At 48.3% G+C, this 18,304-nt stretch overlaps 1 protein-coding gene across 2 annotated transcripts; it reads right to left on the reverse strand.

Annotated features, from left to right (window-relative positions):
• Positions 1–700: 700 nt before the first annotated feature.
• On the reverse strand, positions 701–17,407 carry TP53 (tumor protein p53). Of its 2 annotated transcripts, none has more exons than XM_056114885.1 (11): positions 17,269–17,407; positions 5,976–6,060; positions 5,821–5,845; positions 5,465–5,710; positions 4,747–4,933; positions 4,555–4,667; positions 3,995–4,104; positions 3,604–3,740; positions 3,433–3,506; positions 1,844–1,950; positions 701–937 (listed from the first exon to the last, which is right to left on the reverse strand). In XM_056114885.1, exons 2-11 carry the CDS (start codon positions 6,047–6,049, stop codon positions 856–858), a joined length of 1,155 nt encoding a protein of 384 aa, XP_055970860.1. In that variant the 5' UTR covers positions 6,050–6,060; positions 17,269–17,407; the 3' UTR covers positions 701–855. The 2 variants fall into 2 exon arrangements, with proteins under 2 accessions (XP_055970860.1, XP_055970861.1); XM_056114886.1 differs by having other exon boundaries at positions 5,976–6,079; positions 17,269–17,389.
• Between the last annotated feature and the right edge of the window lie 897 nt (positions 17,408–18,304).

Raw genomic sequence — 18,304 nt, forward strand, 5'->3', positions numbered from 1 at the left:
GCACTCACACACTAGCAAATTTTTATTGTAAAATAAAAAACAAATATAAAAATGGATTAAAAAAAAGGGAGGAGGAGGGGAGAGGGTGATGAATACAGAGTGCAAAAGAAGCAAACTGAGCATTTGAGGGAGGTAAAACAGATCTGGGTAGATATACTAGGTCCTACACTAGGGATGAAATTCTCTGGGCTGTGGGATGAAGTAACATCTCTTAGGGGCTGGCTGGGTTGAGTCTAGTGGTTAAACAGGATCTAGCTGGGCCAACAGGAAGGGAAAGGAAATTCCCTCCTCCAACAGCTGCCCAATGATAGAAACAACCCATGGCACAGAGATAATCAGCACCCATGATGGCATGAAGTTCCAGAGATTATGTGGGAAAATCTAGTTTTAGGACCAAAAAATGAATGAAAAACACGTTATTTCATGAATTCTCACAATTCCAGTGAGGTAGGTCTGACTACCAGCATTTTATAAAATGTGGATAATAAAGTGATTAGGAGAAATTAAATAATTTGAGATGTTCCCTGGCTAGAATTGTGGAGAACTGGTGCTCTGACCCAGTGTATTCTAGAATGTTCTTACATACAAGAACGTTTTTCTACCTCTCCCAAATTTCCTCACAGTAAAAACATTAAAAGCTAAGCTGGAAAAACCCAGTCACCCCCCCCCACCCCCACCCCCACCCCCCAGTGCCAGCCAGCTTCTCTAGTGGTGCCTCAGGCCCAGGCAAAAGGAAGAATTCCAGGGCGTTTCCGAGGCACACCTGCACTAAGCAGAAATTCAACCTGAGTCCCAAAAATGCCAGGGAAGGGATGGGGCGAGGATGAAGGCGAGGGTGCCAAAGAGAAAACGTTGTCAGTCGGAGTCAGGGCCTTCTGTCTTAAGCATTGGCTTTTTATGGCGGGAGGCTGACTGCCCCTTCTTTGACTTCAGGTGGCTGTGGAGACAGAAGGGGGTGGGAAGCAGATGACATTATCCAACTAAGCTTCTGAGCACCTTTCTTCCTAGATCTAGGCTTTGAAGGGTCTGAGAATAAATTAGGGAAAATTTAGGTTAAAATGGTCACTAAAAAGAATAAATAAAAATAAAATGGTCACCATCAATGAAGGCATTATTTACTAAGCATTCTCTCTCTTTTTTTGGAATTGAATCAAGGTACGATACGCAAGCTGTTCATGATTTGGTTTCAGTCATACGATGTTCCAACACCTTTCCTTCACCATTGCACATCTCCTATCACCAGTGTCTCCAGTTTCCCTCCCGACGCTCCTCCCCACCTGCCTCTAGAGCCGGCACTTCTGTCCCCTCGCCATGCCCCCTCTTTCCTTCTAGGCATTATGGTTTGCAACACAGGCACTGGAAGGTTATCTGTGCCTCCTTTCAGCACTCCGTTCTTGTCCAGAGTGAACATTTCCAACTCTCACTGTCATAGTGTCGTTAATCATTTTAGATATTAACTGTGTGCATAAATCTCTCTCTCTTTTTTTTAAATTTGCTTTTTGGGTCACACCTGGTGAAGCTCAGGGGTCACTCCTGGCTCTGCACTCAGGAATCATTCCTGGTGGTGCTGAGGGGACCATACAGGATGCGGGGAATTGAACCCGGGTCAGCCGCGTGCAAGGCAATTGCCCTACCTGCTGTGCGGTTGCCTCAGGCCCGCTCTTACTCTTTCTTTACACCATTTGACAAACAAGAATTCTGGGCCTAGAAGGTGCCTGACTGTATGAGGTAGGGCTGGGAGTATGATTACTAGCTGTCTTTACCTTGAAGATACTATAGAATGGTATCTGGCATCCTTCTAACACAGGAAGGATGGAAGAGAAGGAGGCCCCGGGTTACTCACCTGGACTGAGCCCTGCTACCCCCGGGTTCCTTCCCAGCCTGCATGTCCTTGAACTCCAAGGCATCATTCAGCTCTCGGAACATCTCATACCGGTCGCGCCCACGAATCTGCAGCAGGGACAGAGTGGAAGAAAAAAATATTAGGCAAGACATAGAATTTAGACAGGTTTTTTTTTTTTAGCCTCTTATTTTGAAATTGTGGGACATACCCCCTGGCACTCAGGGGATTGCACTCAGCAGTGCTAGAGAGACCATGTGATGCTGGGGACCCAACCCAGGCCTCCTGTATGCAAAACATTCTGAAGTTAGGGATAGCCAGTAGTCACTGCTGCCCCTGGAGGCAAATGCCCTAATTACAGGCTGGCATTCTGAATTAGGTACAATCAGGAGTCACTACTGCCTCTGGTGGCAAATGCCTTTATTGTAGGCAAAGCAGTTAGAATGAAATGGCATTCTGAGGAGCTGGAGAGATAGTACAGCGAATAAGGCAAGTGCCTTGCATGCAGCCAATCTGGGTCTAATCCCTGGAACTACAAAGAGTCCCCCCAGCACCACCAGGAGTTATCTCTCTGCAAAGATCCAGGGGTAAACACTCAGCACCACTGGGTATAGTCCTTCCTCCCACAGAAAAGGAAAGATAATAGCATTTTGAGGGTTAGAGCTTGAAAAAAAATCTCTCTTTTGGGGGCCACATTTGGCTGTGCTCAGGGTTTACTCCTGGCTTTGTATTCAAGAATCACTTTGGGCAGGATTTGGCGGGGGGTTGGGGGGGCCCCATATGGGGTGCCAGGTTTGAACCCCATAGGCTACACACAAGGCAAATGCTCTACCCACTGTACTCTCTTCAACCCCTGAAATAAGTCTTTCAAGCTAATAACACTAACCCAAGATTCAGAGCTGCAATGGGCTGGAGCGACAGCACAGCAGGTAGGGTGTTTGCCTTGCATGTGGCCGACCTGGGTTCGATTCCCAGCATCCCAAACACTGCCAGGAGTAATTCCTGAGTGCAGAGCCAGGAGTAATCCCCATGCATTGTTGGGTGTGACCCAAAAAGCAAAATAAAAATTAAATTAAAATTAAAAAAAAAGTCAGGGTTATGAATAGAGGAACGGAGGTTAAATAAATTAGTAAGTAGACATTCGTCATGTTTATGTATTTTCTTCCCTTAACACTATGTATCTGGGGGGCTAGAGTGATAGTACAGTGGACAGGGCATTTGCCTTGCGTGTGCCTGACCCGGGTTCAATCCCCAGCATCCCATATGGTCCCCCGAGTACTGCCAGGAGTAATTCCCGAGTGCAGAGCCAGGGGTAATCCCTGAGCATCACTGGGTGTGGCCCCAAACCAAAATCCAAACCAAACCCCAAACCCAACCAACCAAACAAAAAGACTATCTGTTAGGATTAACAATACATACAGTGGGCTTCATGCTTTTCTCGCATGCAGCCAACTTGGATTTGATCCCTAGCACCCCACAAGGTGCCAATTAAGAGTGATTCCTGTGTTGAGTCAGCGTAAGCCCTAAGCATTGCCAGGTGTGGCCTCAAAACAAAAAAAGGACTATGTATCTCCTTCTTCCAGATGTGGTACCTGAAGTGTAAAATACTCTTCGTCGGGTGGCTTCTTCTTTGGCTGGGGAGAAGAGCTGGTGCCAGTGGGCAGTGCTGGGAAAGAGGCAAGAAAAGTTGCAAAGAGTAAATTTTGGGGTGGAACCATGATGCCCGTTCTCCTCCTCTGCCTCCTGTCCTCCTGCTTGCTTACCTCGTTTAGCGCTCCCAGGGGGTGGCTGGGGCCGCGATTCTCCCTTCTTGTGGAAATTGTCTTCCTCCGTGCGACGGTCTCTCCCAGGACAGGCACAGACTCGCACCTCAAAGCTGCTCCGTCCCAGTAGATTGCCACTACCCAGAGGAAGAAGCAGGAGGCAATAAGGAAAGTAGGCCCCACCGCCCAGAATGTGGGTCCAGCTGCTCCCAAGCACCTTCATCTCAGCGCAGCCCCAGCTCCAGCATCAGGTGTATTGAGAAGCAGGTAAAGGACATCAGAAAACTAGGAAGGAGGAGCAGGGGTATTCCTATATAAGGGAAGGGAGTATGAAGGACGGATGGGTACCAGTACAGCGCAAAGCAATGAAGGGCAGTGTGGGGGTGCCCACCTGGAGTCTTCCAGAGTGATGATGGTGACAATGGGCCGCCTGTTCATGCCCCCCATGCAGGAGCTGTTACACATGAAGTTGTAGTGGATGGTGGTACAGTCAGAGTCATTCTGAGAGAGAACAAAGGCCGCTGTCAGGTCCTGGAGGCAATCTTGGAAAGCCTAATGCTTAACCACGAAATGCAGATAACCCATTTTCTTTGTGGTGGGGAGGCAGAATAAAATATAGAAAAAAGGGCCGGAGTGAAAGTACAGCGGGGAGGGCATTTGCCTTGCACGCAACCGACCCAGGTTTGATCCCGGGCATCCCATATGGTCCCCTGAGCACCGGAGTAATTCCTAAGTGCAGAGCCAGGAGTAACCCGCGAGTATTGCCAGGTGTGACCCAAAAAAGGGGAAAAAAAAAAGAAGAAAAAGATATAGGAAAAACAAAAATGATGTAGTGAAAAACAAACAAACAAACAAACAAACAAACAACCCCTACTTTTATCTCCCTCCCGGAAGGCCACACACAAACCCCAGCAACCCACGCTGCCCAGAAACCGAAGTGCCAAACCAGACCTCAGGCAGTTCATAGGGCACCACCACGCTATGTCGGAAAGTGTTTTCATCGTCTAAATACTGAGCGCGTGAATTTCCTTCCACTCGGATGAGATGCTGAGGTGGAGCCAGACCTAAGAACAATCAGGGATGAATGAAGGGCCTGCGCACTCGGTCCCAGCCCTGTCCCTTCCGCAGCCCCTGCCCACGCACCGTCATTATAGTCGGTGCAGCGCTCGTGGTGTGGACAGCGCCGCACCACTTCTGTCATAAACTCTGATTTCTTGTAGATCGCCATGGCACGGACTCGGGTGCCCTGTGGGGGTGGTGAGGTTACCCACAGCTGCACAGGGCAGGTCTTTGCCAGCTGGCAGAACAACTTGTTGAGGGTAGGGGAGTACTGCAGGAAAAGAATGGAAGATTAGGGGACAAATCTGTGTGCGCTGGGTCCAATGAACTAGCAACATTTAAGAAGCCGCCTGGGGCATGCAGGGGGAGCTGGAGGTGGAAAGGCTGGGAGCTGGAGCCAAGAACCGTATTCACAAGTGAAGCAAAGAGGAGGAAAGTCCCATATCCATCCCCTGGGAGAGATGCAAAGAGTATCATGAAAAAGATAAAAGTCCAGCACCAAGGGGGAAATACAGGCAGAGGATAAAAATACCAATTAAATGGGTTAAACAACAATACAGGGCTGAAGAGATATCCCAAAGCTCTGAAGAGAATAGAAAGCCCAGGAGGAGATGGTCAGGCTTGGATACGGAGCGACAGTACCGTGGGGAGGGCATTTGCTTTGCATGCAGCTGACTGAGGGTTAGTCCCCTGCATCCCATATGGTCCCTCAAGCACCAACAGGCTTGATTCCTGAGTGCGGAGCCAGGAGTAAGCCGATGCTCATGCATGGAACAGGGAGGCAGCCCCTAGGACCACTGACCGTGCAAGTCACAGACTTGGCCGTCCCAGACTGCAGAAACCCTAAGCGGAAACCGTAGCAGCCTGGGTAGATCTTCTGGTTAGGGACAAAGGATGACAGGGGCCAGGAGGTGGCTGGTACTGGGGCAGCTGGCAAAGGGGCGACTGGTGCAGGAGCTCCTGGCATTTTGGAAACTTCCTCTGACGATTTATCCAGCCACTTCTCAACATCTTCTGGGGACAGCAGCAGGTCATCTACTTCTGGGTACTGCAGAGGGCAGATGTGAGTCAGAGACACAGTCCCCCCTCCTCACCCCTCTTTTCCACATACCTCCCCCCCCCTCACCCCCCCCGCCCCTTTCTGCTTCTAGTTTTTACCAGAACGTTGTTGCCTTTAGGAAGCCTGCAAGAGAAGAGGAGAAAGTCAGTACTGTTATCCTGTTATCTGCTTCCCACAAACCTCTTTACAAGGGTGCTGGGGATTAGACTGGGTGAACGCAGTTATCAGCTGCATGGGACCTTCCTTCACTCACAGATTCCACAGGTCTGAGAAAGTCTCCTGGCTCAAAGGGGGCTCCATGCTGAGTTCTGACTGTGACTCCTCCATTGTGTTGCTCCCTGGCAGGCGGTGTGGTCACTGTGGGGAGAAAGGACGCAGCATGAGAATTCAACCCTGCATGGTCGTTCAGCCCCCAGGAAGCAGTGCCCCCACTACATAGAGGCCCTGAATTGAGGGCTCTCTCACATTTCTCCCTCTGAATCATTTACCACAACCAGGCTGCTCCTGTTCCGATGCCCTCCACCCCAGCTTCACTGCACACTAACTTCCAACCTTCCCACCAGAGCCCACGGTCCACATTCACGTCCTGAATGTGGCCCTTCTGCCTACTTCCCAGTAATAAGGATGATGTCATTCCCAGACCACTCCACTTCTGGGTACTGCAGAGGGCAGATGTGAGTCAAAGAGACACAGTCCCCCTTCCCCCCTCCCCCCTCCCCCCCCCTTGGGAGGGCTCTCTTGATCCCGCATATTCATCATCTGTTCCCCTTCATTGCGAAGCTTCTGAAAGTCTGCGTTCCCACCCTTGGACTGCCCCTTCCTCGGGCTTGCAAAGTCCTATAGACTCAGCCCTGACCCAATCCTTCGTTCCCGGTATGAGCTCCACTGGCTGATCTTAACTGCTTGGTAAATGCTCTCCAGTTCACTCAAAGTGCGGCGCCTGCTCTTGGGAACATTAGTTCTCGTTCGGTACAGGGCAGTTTCCTTTGTACTCAGACAATAAGGAGCCAGAGATAACACAGCGGGTGGGGCGTCTGCCTTGCATGCAGCTGATCCACATTCAGTCCCCAGGATATATGCTCCCTTGATCACTGTCAGGAGTGATCCCTGAGAAGCGCCAGGTACCAAACCAAAAAATAATAAAACAAAAGTGTAACAGAGTTTGGTTGGCAATAAAAAATAAATAAATAAGGAGCTGGAGCGATAGCACAGCGGGTAGGGCGTTTGCCTTGCGCGCAGCCAACATGGCCGACACAGGTTCGATTCCCAGCACCCCATATGGTCCCCCGAGCACCGCCAGGAGTGATTCCTGAGTGCATGAGCCAGGAGTAACCCCTGTGCATCGCCGGGTGTGACCCAAAAAGAAAATAAATAAATAAATAAATAAAAGTGTGTGTGGGGGGGAGGCACACCCGGCGATACTCAGGGGTTATTCCTGGTGGTGCTCGGGGACACACGAGATGCTGGGGATTGAACCCTGGCTGTATGCAGGGCAAGAACCCCATCTGTTGTACTATCACTCTGGCCCCTATTTAAATATTTTATATGACCATATCCATTTTCTCTGGGGGGATTGGGTTTGGGGGCACACTTGGCAGTACTAAGGTTTACTTTTTTATTTTTCTTCAAGAATATATATTTTATTTTATTATTTTCATTTTTTAATTTTTATTAGTGAAACACCATGAGGTACAGGTGTAGACTTACAAATTTTTGTGCTTGGGTTTCAGTTATACAATGATCAGGTACCCACCCCTCCACCAGTGCCCGTTTTCCACCACCATGGGTCCCAGTATCCCTCCCACCCCCCCCACCCCCCCCACCCCCGCCTCTGTGGCAGGGCATTCACTAAGGGTTTACTCCCGGCTGTGCTCAGGGGTCATATGTGGTGCTGGGGACCAAAGTGGAGTTAGCCTATGCCATGCAAGCTCCTTACCCCCTGACTAATCTCTTCAACCCATTACTGATTTTTATTTTTCAAAAAGTTGTTCACAATAACTTATTACATTCAATATTCCAACATCAACCCCACTACTATTATTTCAAATTTTCCCAACCACCACCCAAGCCTGCCTCAAAAGCAGGTCCTAAATAATTTATTTTGTGTTGCTTGTTATGAATAATCCGCTAAAAATGATCCAAAAAAATTTGCTTAGACGAAAGTGTGTGGAGATTGTTGCATCTCACCCTGGAGCTTACATTAAGCCCTCGTATACGAGATCACTAACTTATTATCGGTTGAGCCTTGTGTGCTAATATATATGTATTTTTGATCAAGAAGAGATCATTTGGGGCTGGAGAGATAGCACAGCGGGTAGGGCGTTTGCCTTGCATGCGGCCGACCCGGGTTTGATTCCCAGCATCCCATATGGTCCCCTGAGCACCGCCAGGAGTAACTCCTGGGTGCAGAGCCAGGAGTAACCCCTGTGCATCGCCGGGTGTGACCCAAAAAGCAAAAAAAAAAAAAAAAAAGAAGAGATCGTTTGCTTTCTACATCACATTCAATTAAATGTGGTGTGCTACTCTTGGTACATCAGCAGTATAAAGTATGAGATGTAGCGTGGCTGCAAATGTGGTCATGCGCTCCAGGAATTCTGTCATTTTAAATAGGGTGATACAGCTGGAGATAAAATTTTTAACTGGATGGTGGCTTTGGGGTCCAGAGGCATCTCTGCAGCTTGTTGCTCTCTTCCCAGATTGATCATGGCCATTAATGAGCATGTATGGTGCCAGAGGTAGTACATGGGCGTGACTGCCAGGCTCCTGGAAGCCATTACCTACCTTTTGGGGTTTTTTTCCCTAGTCTTGGGGCTATACCTGGCAGTGCTCAGGGTTGGCTCCCGGTGGTGCTGGGAGATCATGCAGTGGCAGGGATTAAACCCAGGTCCTCTGCATCGGCTTTCTCTATCTTAAAGGGTTAACATTTTGCTTTTTTCCATGTAGGAACTGAGCTGTACTCATTTTTGTGTTTTCAGTGCACACAGAGTGCAGGAAACATGGGTATGAGTTCTAAGGGCAGACAGATTGGGCCTGTACCCCAGCCTCATCACCTAAGAGCACTGTGATCTTGAGAGCGTCATTAGCCTTTCAGTGCACCTTGCTCTAAAATAGTGTCCAAGTCACTGGAAACAGTGCTGAAAAACAGTGCTTGGCAACAGAACACAAGAAATATTGAGTTTCATCCGATTCGTATGGACTATTATTATTATTATTATTATCTTGCTTTTTGGGTCACACCCAGCATTGCATAGGGGTTACTCCTGGCTCATGCACTCAGGAATTTCTTCTGGTGGCGTTCGGGGGAACCATATGGGATGCTGGGAATCGAACCTGGGTTGGCCGCGTGCAAGGCAAGCACCCTACCTGCTGTGCTATCGCTCCAGCCCCTTGTACGGACTATTACTCTAGAGTGAGAACGCTGTGATGGGGGGTGGGGAGCAGTGCTTGTGTGCCGATAAACGATCTGGAGAGCTTCATTCAATCCCCAGCCAGGACGGCTGTCCAGTGATGGCGGGTCCAACGGCTCCATCCGCCGAGTATCAGTCCGACAGACACAGGCGGGCTCCCTCTCTCTTCCTGGCAACTACTAAAGCCTCAATACATCTTTCCTGGAAGAGCAGGAGAGAGCCACCACCAGGAAACCTTTCCAGATCAGGTCATTCTTATAGTAGGAACTTTAGGTGCCATGACACTGAAGTGTCCCAGGCTGAGGCTGACTTTCCAAAGGGTTAGAAAAGGGGCCTCACTGCCAGGGTAGGCAGGCAGGAAGGAGACAAGCACAGCTGGGACACTCGGGAGGTCTGTTTCCTACCGTAAACTTTAGCTGAGAATATCATATCACTTCACCACTACTTTCAATGACTCATCTCAGTAATCCTCCCGAAAAGCCAGTAGGGAAGGTATTATCAGGAGATCAAACGGAGGTTAAAGAATTAAGAACAGGCCAAGGATTTGAACTTGGGCCATCTGAAGCCATATTCGAGCTTTAAAATTATATGTAGGTGCTGGAGAGATCAGATGCTTGCCTTGCATGTGCCTAACCCTGGTTTGATCCCCTGCATCCCATATAGTCCCCTCAGGAATGTCCCGAAACAGAAAAATTATTAGTCCTTCCTAATAACATGCTCTTAAGGCTTCACCAAGAATCTGGTATAAAAACAAACAGTGGAAAGCTACTTAAGAAAAAAGGACTTAATGCAGTGTTTGGTAAAACAGAAAACACAACTTTCTCTTTGGCAAAACCTAAGTAAACTGCTAAAATAAAATGGTTACGGGGCCGGAGCGATAGTACAGGGGCTAGGGCGTCTGCCTTGCACACAACTGACCCGGGTTCAATCCCCAGCATCCCACATGGTCCCCCGAGCACCGCCAGGAGTAATTCCTGAGTGTAGAGCCAGGAGCAACCTCTGAGCATCGCTGGTGTGATCCAGAAAGAAAAAAAAAATAAATGGTTACACGGTGGGAGAAATCTTACACAAAAATGTTCATGTTGGGAATGGAGAGACAGGCCAGAGGGCAGGGAGCTTGCCTTTCATGTGGTTGATCTGGGTTTGAACCTAGCACCCTGTATGGTTTCCCGAGATGCCAGGAGTGATCCCTAAGTGCAGAGTAGTAATAAGCACCGAGCGAGGGTGGGCATAGCCTATATGGCTCAAAAACAAAAACAACAAAAGATCATGTTTTGTTTTTCCTACTTGAGGACATGAGAAATGTTACTATCCATTAACACTAAATGACAGGTATTTTATCACTTACAACAGCAGTTTACCACAGCAATTTAAGAAATTGCATTTATCTGCCTTTTATAAACAAAAATAGATCAGAAGTTTTTTGGATCAAAAAATAATTTGTAGGATAAAAGCAAAACGGTAATTAAAAATTTAAAAAAATGGCTTTAGTATGTGTGAGATTCTGGGCTAAAAACCCAGCAACTAAAATAACCCAAAAAACAACAACAACAACAAACACCAATAAGTAAAAAGTGAAACAAAATCGCTACTTATTGCTCATAAACAACTGTATGTGAAAGTGTGAAAAATATGTAAGAAGAACGGAAATTCACAAAATCTGTGATAAAAATTGCAGAGACAGGGCTGTGTATGTCTATGGGACCAAGAGTGCAAACTTTTTTTTTCTTTAAAGCTTTATTAAAAGAGAAAAAGCTAAAAGAAAGACATCCATTGCATTACCTGTATAATTAAAATGTGGACACGCAGCACTGTTTTTTGTGTTGTTCTTGTTGCTTTTGGACCATAGCAGGCAGTGCTCAGGGAACCATGTGCCGTATCAGGCGTCAAACCCAGGTTAGCTGCATGCAAGACATGCACCCATCTACCTTACTATCTTTCTGACTTAAGTGCTATACTTATTTGGTAAAATCATACTATTCTTGTACCTATTTGCATACTTCTAAAACAGAAACATATATAAAAGAAAAATAATGTTATGAAAAAATTCACATAGAAAAAGATAAACCGTGTGCCCTTTACCCAATTTCCATAATATCAACATTCTGACTTAATTATTGTCTCATCTATACCTCTACCACTCCCTACAATACACAAATGTTTAAAGTGTACAAACCTTAATCATACCCATTCTGACTACAAAGTTGACAGATTCTTATACATCTATACATACTTTACTATAACCCATCCTAAGACAAAAATAGCTTCCAGTAATTTTTTTATCTGCCACACCCAGAAGAGTTTAGGGCTTACTCCTGGCTCTGTGCTCAGGGATTATTCCTGGGTGTGTGGGTGTGTGGGGGGGGTCGAATCCAGGGACCTCATGGGGTTCCAGGAATTGACTCAGGTAGGCCTTGTGCAAGGCAAGTGCACTACCAGCTAGATTACTACTCAGGCCCTTCCTTTTGTTTTGGGGCGATACCCACCGGTTCTCTGAGCTTATTCCTGGCCCTGTGCTCAGGGATCATTCTTGGAACGCTCAGGGGACCATATGCGATAGCTGGGATTGAACCCAGGCTAGCCAGGTACAAGGCATGTAGGTTTATTATCCATATCAAATTGCATATGGTGTGAGGTAAAGGTCAAAGATTTTTCTTGGGGGGGGGCGGAGGGTACTCCTTATTGTTGAAAGATTTTTCTTCCTTTTGGACCACACCCAGCAGTGCTCAGGGGTAACTCCTGGCTCTGCACTCAGGAATCACTCCCGGCAGACTTGGGGAACCATATGGGATGGCAGGGATCGAATTCAGGTCAGCTGTGGGCAAGGCGAGCACCTTACCCTTAGTATTATTGCACCAATCCCTGAAAGGCTTTTCTTTTCCCACTTCGGTGCTTCTCAGCAAAACTAGTTTTTTCTTCTGGGGGATTTTGTTGTTGTTTTCTGTGGCCCTAGAGTCACTTATTAGTTCTTGGGGGGTAGTGAAGCTAGAGCGTAAGCTATGTGCACAAGACACTCTTCCTGTTATTTTTTTTCTTTTGGTGGGGGGTGTTGTGGTTTGGGGCTACACTTGGCAGGCAGTGGCTGCTGGGGGTTGCACTGGAGTCAGTGGCATGCAAAGCAAGTTCTTCATCCTTTCAGGTATTTCTCTAGCCCCTTCTTCCTGAGAGTTAGTTTTCTGTGGAGGGGAGGGGCGCACAACTGGCAGTGCTCACGGCTTACTTCTGATGCTCCTCAGTGATCACTCCTGGCAGTGTTGGGGGAACCACAAACAGTGCCAGGAATCAAACTGGAGCAGATCTCGTGTTGCACCTTAAATCCTGTGCTATCTCTTCTGCCTGACCATAGGATTTTTATCCTGTAATCTGTAACAAGGTAATTACACTGAGTTTTGAATGTTAAATAAATATAGCAGTCCTAGGATAAACTACATTTCAGAAGATATGCATATAAAATTTTTCTTTTCTTGTAATGTCCTTTTCTGGTTCTGCTATCAGTATTACCTGGTCATAAGATAAACTGAGGGAACTGGAATAATAATACAGCTGGTAAGGTTCTACATACAACCAGCCTGCATAACATATTGTCCCTGAGGGCAGCCAGGAGTGATCCCTGAGTCCAGAGCCAGGAGTAAACAAACCCTGAACATTGTCAGGCGTGCTCCCCCCCCCCCCCAAAAAAAAACCCAAACCAAAACAACAACCCCCCCCAAAAAACTTGGGAAATGTGGGGCTAGAGCAATAGCACAGACGGTAGGGCATTTGCCTTGCACGTGGCCGACCTAGGTTCGATTCCCAGCATCCCGTATGGTCCCCCAAGCACTGCCAGGAGTAATTCCTGAATGCAGAGCCAGGAGTAACCCCTGTGCATGGTCGGGTGTGACCCAAAAAGCAAAAACAAAAACAAAAACAAACACCTTGAAAATGTTACCTCCTCTACAGTCTGAATTAGTATGAGTTTGGTATTGTTTCTTCTCAAATGTTTTAAGAGATGAACGAAGAACAAAAGAAACAGAATTAAGATAGTAAAACTAAATGGAAACAATTGTGTAAATGGGGCCTGATGACAGTATAGCAGGTAGGGTGTTTGTCTTGGACAAGGCCAACTCTGGTTCAATCCCTGGCACCACATATCTCTGAATGTGGTTGGCAATCAGCCCTGAGCACACCATGTGGCCCACCACAAGACAAAGCTAACCAAAGAAGGCTATTTCAACAGTAGGGCTGGAAGAAGTGGATATGTATTTCCACAGAAGAAAAAAACAAAACAGTCTTTTTTTTTTGGGGGGGGTCACACCCAGCAATGCACAGGGTTTACTTCTGGCTCTGCACTCAGGAATCACCCATGGCGGTGCTCAGGGGACCATCTGGGATGCTGGGAATCGAACCTGGGTCGGCTGCATGCAAGGCAAATGCCCTACCTGCTGTGCTATTGCTCCAGCCCCCAAAAACAAAACAGTCTTGATCCCTTTATTATAAACTGAAAATCTGTGGATCCTTCTAAGTAATGCTGGGGGGGAGGAGAGGTGGGACGGGGGCAGAGGATAGCATACAGTGGGTAGGGCATTTGCCCAGCGTGGGGCGGGCCCAGGTTCAATTCGCAGCAACCTACATGGTCCCCTGTGCACTGCCAGGTGTAGTTCCTGAGTGCAGAGCTTGAGCATCGCTGGATGTGACTCAAAAAGAAAAAAGAAGTAATGTCAGGGAGCGAAAGGACCACTCCGCACAGTATCATAAAATCTGGCCCTCAGGCTCCAGCTGTGTATATATTGGGGGGGTATGCATGCCCTGCCTGTGTGAGATGATGTCAGGGATGAAAGTTGAAGTAAACATTTCAAATTTTCTCTCGACCCTCCACCGTCCCCAGCACAGAGCCAGGAGTAGTGCCTGAGTACCTCTGAGTGTGGGCCAAAACATTCCTAAGACAACCGCCAAGCATGCAGTAGACCCTGGTTCCATCCCCAAGGCCACTAAGAATGACCCTAAGCAGAGCTCCCTAGCGTGTGACCCAAACCCCTTCCGGCCCTTCCACCCCCAATCTCCAAAGAGAAAATATCAAAAGGAGAATGGGAATGACCAGTAATTTATTCATCTAATGTATTTTAACATTAAAATAGTTAATCCAAGTAAGATGGCTTAACTATAGTTAAGTTACAATATAGGAAGAAAACCAGAAACAAAAAGGTGACATATTGGGGTCGGAGAGATAATACAGCAGGTAGGGCACCTGCCTTCCACTTGCCAGACCTCCGTTCATTCCCCACAACCAATATGGTCCCTTGAGCGCACCAGGACTGGTCACTGAAAGCAGAGTCAGGAGAACACCACCGGTGTATCCCAAAACCAAAACCAAAACCAAAAAGGGATATATTACACAACTCCCTACATGAAATTCTCCAACAGGCAAAACTGGCAACAGCCGGACAAGGACCAAGGCGCGTGCCTTGAATATGGCTTACCTGTTGGTTGGTTTTGGTTTGGGACCACACCCTAGTGCTCAGGGGTTACTTCTGGATCTGCATTCTGGAATTACTCCTGGCAGTGTTCAGGGGATCAAATCTGAGCCAGCCGCGTGAAAGGCAAATGTCCAATACGCTATACTCTTCTCCAGCCCCGTGACCACCTATTCGATCCCCTGCACTTGGAATCTTTTTTTTTTCCCCTTTGTGGGTTACGGGTCACACCCAGCGATACTCAGGGGTTACTCCTGGCTCATGCACTGAGGAATTATTCCTGGCGGTGCTCGGGGGACCATGTGGGATGCTGGGAATCGAACTCACTTCAGCTTTGTGCAAGGCAAACTCCCCACCCACCCGCTGTGCTATTGCTCCAGCCCCACTTGTAGTTCCTTGAGTTCCACTAGGCATCACTGGGAAGCAGAGACAGGAAGAGCCCCTGGGTGTTGCTGGGTGGGGTGAAATTCTCTGCCCCCGCCCCCAAACTGACGTGGACAAAAAATATATATAGGTGGGGCTGAAGCGATGGCACTTGCATTGCCCGTGCCCGCCCTTGGTTCAAGCCCCTGCACCACAAATCCCACCCCTTCCAGCTGTCCAGAAGTGATCCCTGAGAGTCAGTGGCTCCCAAAATACTCTAAAGGAAAAATACAGATGAAGCACTGAAACTTTTCTGGGGTGAAAATGTTCTGCTTTAAAAAAGGGGGGTGGGAAAAAGGGGGGGTGGGGCCACAGCGATAGTACAGCAAGGTAGGGTGGCATCAGCCTTGCCCGCGGCTGACGTGGGTTCGAGCCCCAGCACCAATGATACCAAAATGCCAGGTGTGATTCCTGAGTGCAAAGCCGGGAGTAACCCCTAGGCATCGCCATGTGTGCCCCAAAAAGCCAAGGGGAAAAAAGTTCTGCATTTTGTTTGATTTTTTTGGCCACATTAGTGGTGCTCAGGCTCGGTGGCTGCGGGTTGTTCTCTGCAGTGTCCAGGCCTGAATCAGGCTCCTGAATCTTCTGTTTCGTTTTTGAATCACATCCAGCTATGCTCAGGGATCATTCCTGGCTCTGCACACAGGTGGTGTGTCAGGGGACCATATGATATGCCGGGGATCGAACCCGGGTCAACGCTTGAAAAGGCAAGCGCCCTGCCCACTATACTATCTCCTGGCCCGCAAACTAGCCTTTTGAGTCATCTCTCGATCCCCAAAATGTTCTGCACTTTGATAGACATTCACACGATGGTTAGCTCACACCCTTTATTGCAGTGGGCATAAATGCTACCTTAATTTAGAAAACCGGTAAAAACACAAGGACCTAGTATTCCAGTAGCGGCGGCATGGCAGGTGTGTGGCTAACAGATCGCAGCGCCGGCGAAAAGAGGCAACGCCCCGGGGGTTTCATCGCCTCCCACCAGCCAAAACCAAAACCAAACCAAAGTAAGAAAACACCCAGCGGTGCCAGAAGTTGCGCCAAGAATCTTGGGCCGCCCCCGCGCCCGCCCCTTCCGCCTCGCGACGTTCAATCTGCGTCGGAAATCGAAATGGCTTAACTCAAAAGTAGTCGCGTCCTTAAGAATAAGATCGTCTCATCCCTACAAATGGCCAACTCTCTTAACAACTTTGTTCCTCAACTGTACTAATTCTGCAAAATGCCCAGGTTCTGTTCTTTGCACATTAAAAATATAAAACCCCGTCCCAGGGAATGGTATTGTCCGCCTGGATTGCAGCCGATTGGTGGAGCAGACCAATCAATGCGGTGGACTGAGGTTTTCAGCAAAACAAATACTCTTCGGTCCAAAGCGCAAAGTGTCCGTGGAAGGGGGAAAGATTAAGTAGGGAAAGAGCTAGCGTCTCCCTCCGCAACAAGAGCCAGTCTGGAAAACATTGTCTCTTTTAACATCCCTCTCTTCGGGAAGAAGTAAGCTGTTCCAAAAAAAAAAAAACCAGAAAAACAAACCCACACCAAACCGGAAATGCTCTTGCATGGGGCAGAAAAGAGAATGTAGCGCCAAACAATGACTGGGATCCCAGGATCTGGGAACGCGCTAAAGCCACCGACTTACCGGTTTTTGAGGGCAAACCTCTCTTTTAGCGCTTCCCGCTTCCACGACTGACAAGCCTTCAGTTGGATTTTCTCGTTCAGCGGAGCAGAGGCCGGCTGGAAAGATCACCCCAGAAAGGACAAAGGTCCGGAAGTCGTGGGACTAGAAGCGTCGGCATTCCTGATCACCCCCAAAAAATTTTGAAAAAATATGGAGTTCGAGGTTTTATCGAGATGCTACAGGCCCTAAAATCTCGAGCCGTGAATTGTCAGAGCTCCGATCCTCCAAGTCTCAGGTTCTGATGCTCTCTGTATCTTATTTCAGGATTCCCACACCTCGCACGGATGGGCAGGTGTGTGTGTAGGTGTGTGTGTGTGCAGAGGTGGTGGGAGAGCTTACAGGCCTGCGCAGTCCCCAGCCCAGGTGTGCAGCTTTAATTTCGGCAGGTCCTAACGCACTTCCTCACGCCCCCTACCCTCAGACCTCCCAGACCTGCATTCTGACCCTAGTGCCGCTGTCAAAGAGTCTATCCCCCGAAAGTAGCTTGGCTCCAAACGCCCCACCCTCGAAACCCCAAGATTCTCTCCATTGGAAAATGCACGGGGCAGAGAGCCTGTGACTCAGAGGACGCATCAGCCTTAGTCAAGAGCTTACCCGACCCTGGGCAGCGTGTCACCGTCCTGGGAAGCACACTCCGAGGCCGGAGACAAGGTGTCCCTGGAGCCCAGGAAGCTACCTGCGCTGAGTAAGGTGGCTCTGGACTTTTGAGGAGCACAAAACTTTTAGCGCCAGTCGGAGCACATGGGAGGGGAAAATCCCAATCCCAGCAACCCTTGCGAGTCTCCTGGCACAAAGCTGGACGGTCGCCATGACAAGTAAGGGCAAGTAATTGTCCTGCGGGTAGAAGGGATTCTGGGAGAGTCAGTATTCTTGCGGAATTGACGTTGTAGCTGCTCTTGGCATTTTGGTATCGGGATAGTTAGACAAACCAAACTATTGAAAGCGGAATTGGTAGTAATAATTTAGAAGATTCCTACTATTGTGCAGTTAAGGTTGAAAAAAGAAAATCTTTATACTTGCCTCCCATCTGCTTGGATGAGAAAGAGAGAAAAACAACGACAACCCTCTTGGATTCAGTTTTTGTTGAGGGGCCACACCCGGTGATGCTCAAGGTTTACTTCTGGCTCTGCGATCACTGCTGGAGGGACTCGGAGAACCATATGGGGTGCCAGGGTTCGATTTTGGGTCAGTAGCCTGCAAGGCAAGTTCCCCTACCTGCGGAGTACAGCATTTCGACACTGAAAGCAGAGTCTTAAAAAGCGAGATGGGGGCCGGAGAGAGGACAGGGGGTAGAGCTCTCTCTTTGCACGCGCCAGATCAGGGTTCGGTCCTCGGCATTTCACATAGTCCTCCAAGCACTAGATTCCTGAGAGCCGAGCAGGGAGTAATCCCTGACCATCGCCGGGTATGGCCCAGGAAAACAAAACAAAACCCAAATATTACCTATTCGGAATTATCTAACGTGCTCCCCCCATACCCTATTTAACACGTCCCAATCTTACGTACTTCCCCCGTATACTCTCTGTTACATATTGTTTTAATATCCTTGACAGCCCTTGTCACTATTTAGAAGATCCGTTCTTTGTCTTCACACAGTAACATAAGCCTCAGGGGATCTGAGACCTTAATA

The sequence above is a fragment of the Sorex fumeus genome, unplaced genomic scaffold (genome assembly GCF_029834395.1).
Source record: "Sorex fumeus unplaced genomic scaffold, SorFum_2.1 ptg000028l, whole genome shotgun sequence".
In the NCBI taxonomy this organism is placed as follows: Eukaryota; Metazoa; Chordata; class Mammalia; order Eulipotyphla; family Soricidae; genus Sorex; species Sorex fumeus.

Coding starts and splice junctions, on each gene's coding strand:
- TP53 (XM_056114885.1), bottom strand. CDS start 6,049: ATGGAGGAGTCACAGTCAGAACTCAGCATGGAGCCCCCTTTGAGCCAG. Junction 4,668..4,746: donor CTGCACCGACTATAATGACG/GTGCGTGGGCAG, acceptor GATTGTTCTTAG/GTCTGGCTCCACCTCAGCAT. Junction 4,105..4,554: donor TGCCCTATGAACTGCCTGAG/GTCTGGTTTGGC, acceptor GTTCTCTCTCAG/AATGACTCTGACTGTACCAC.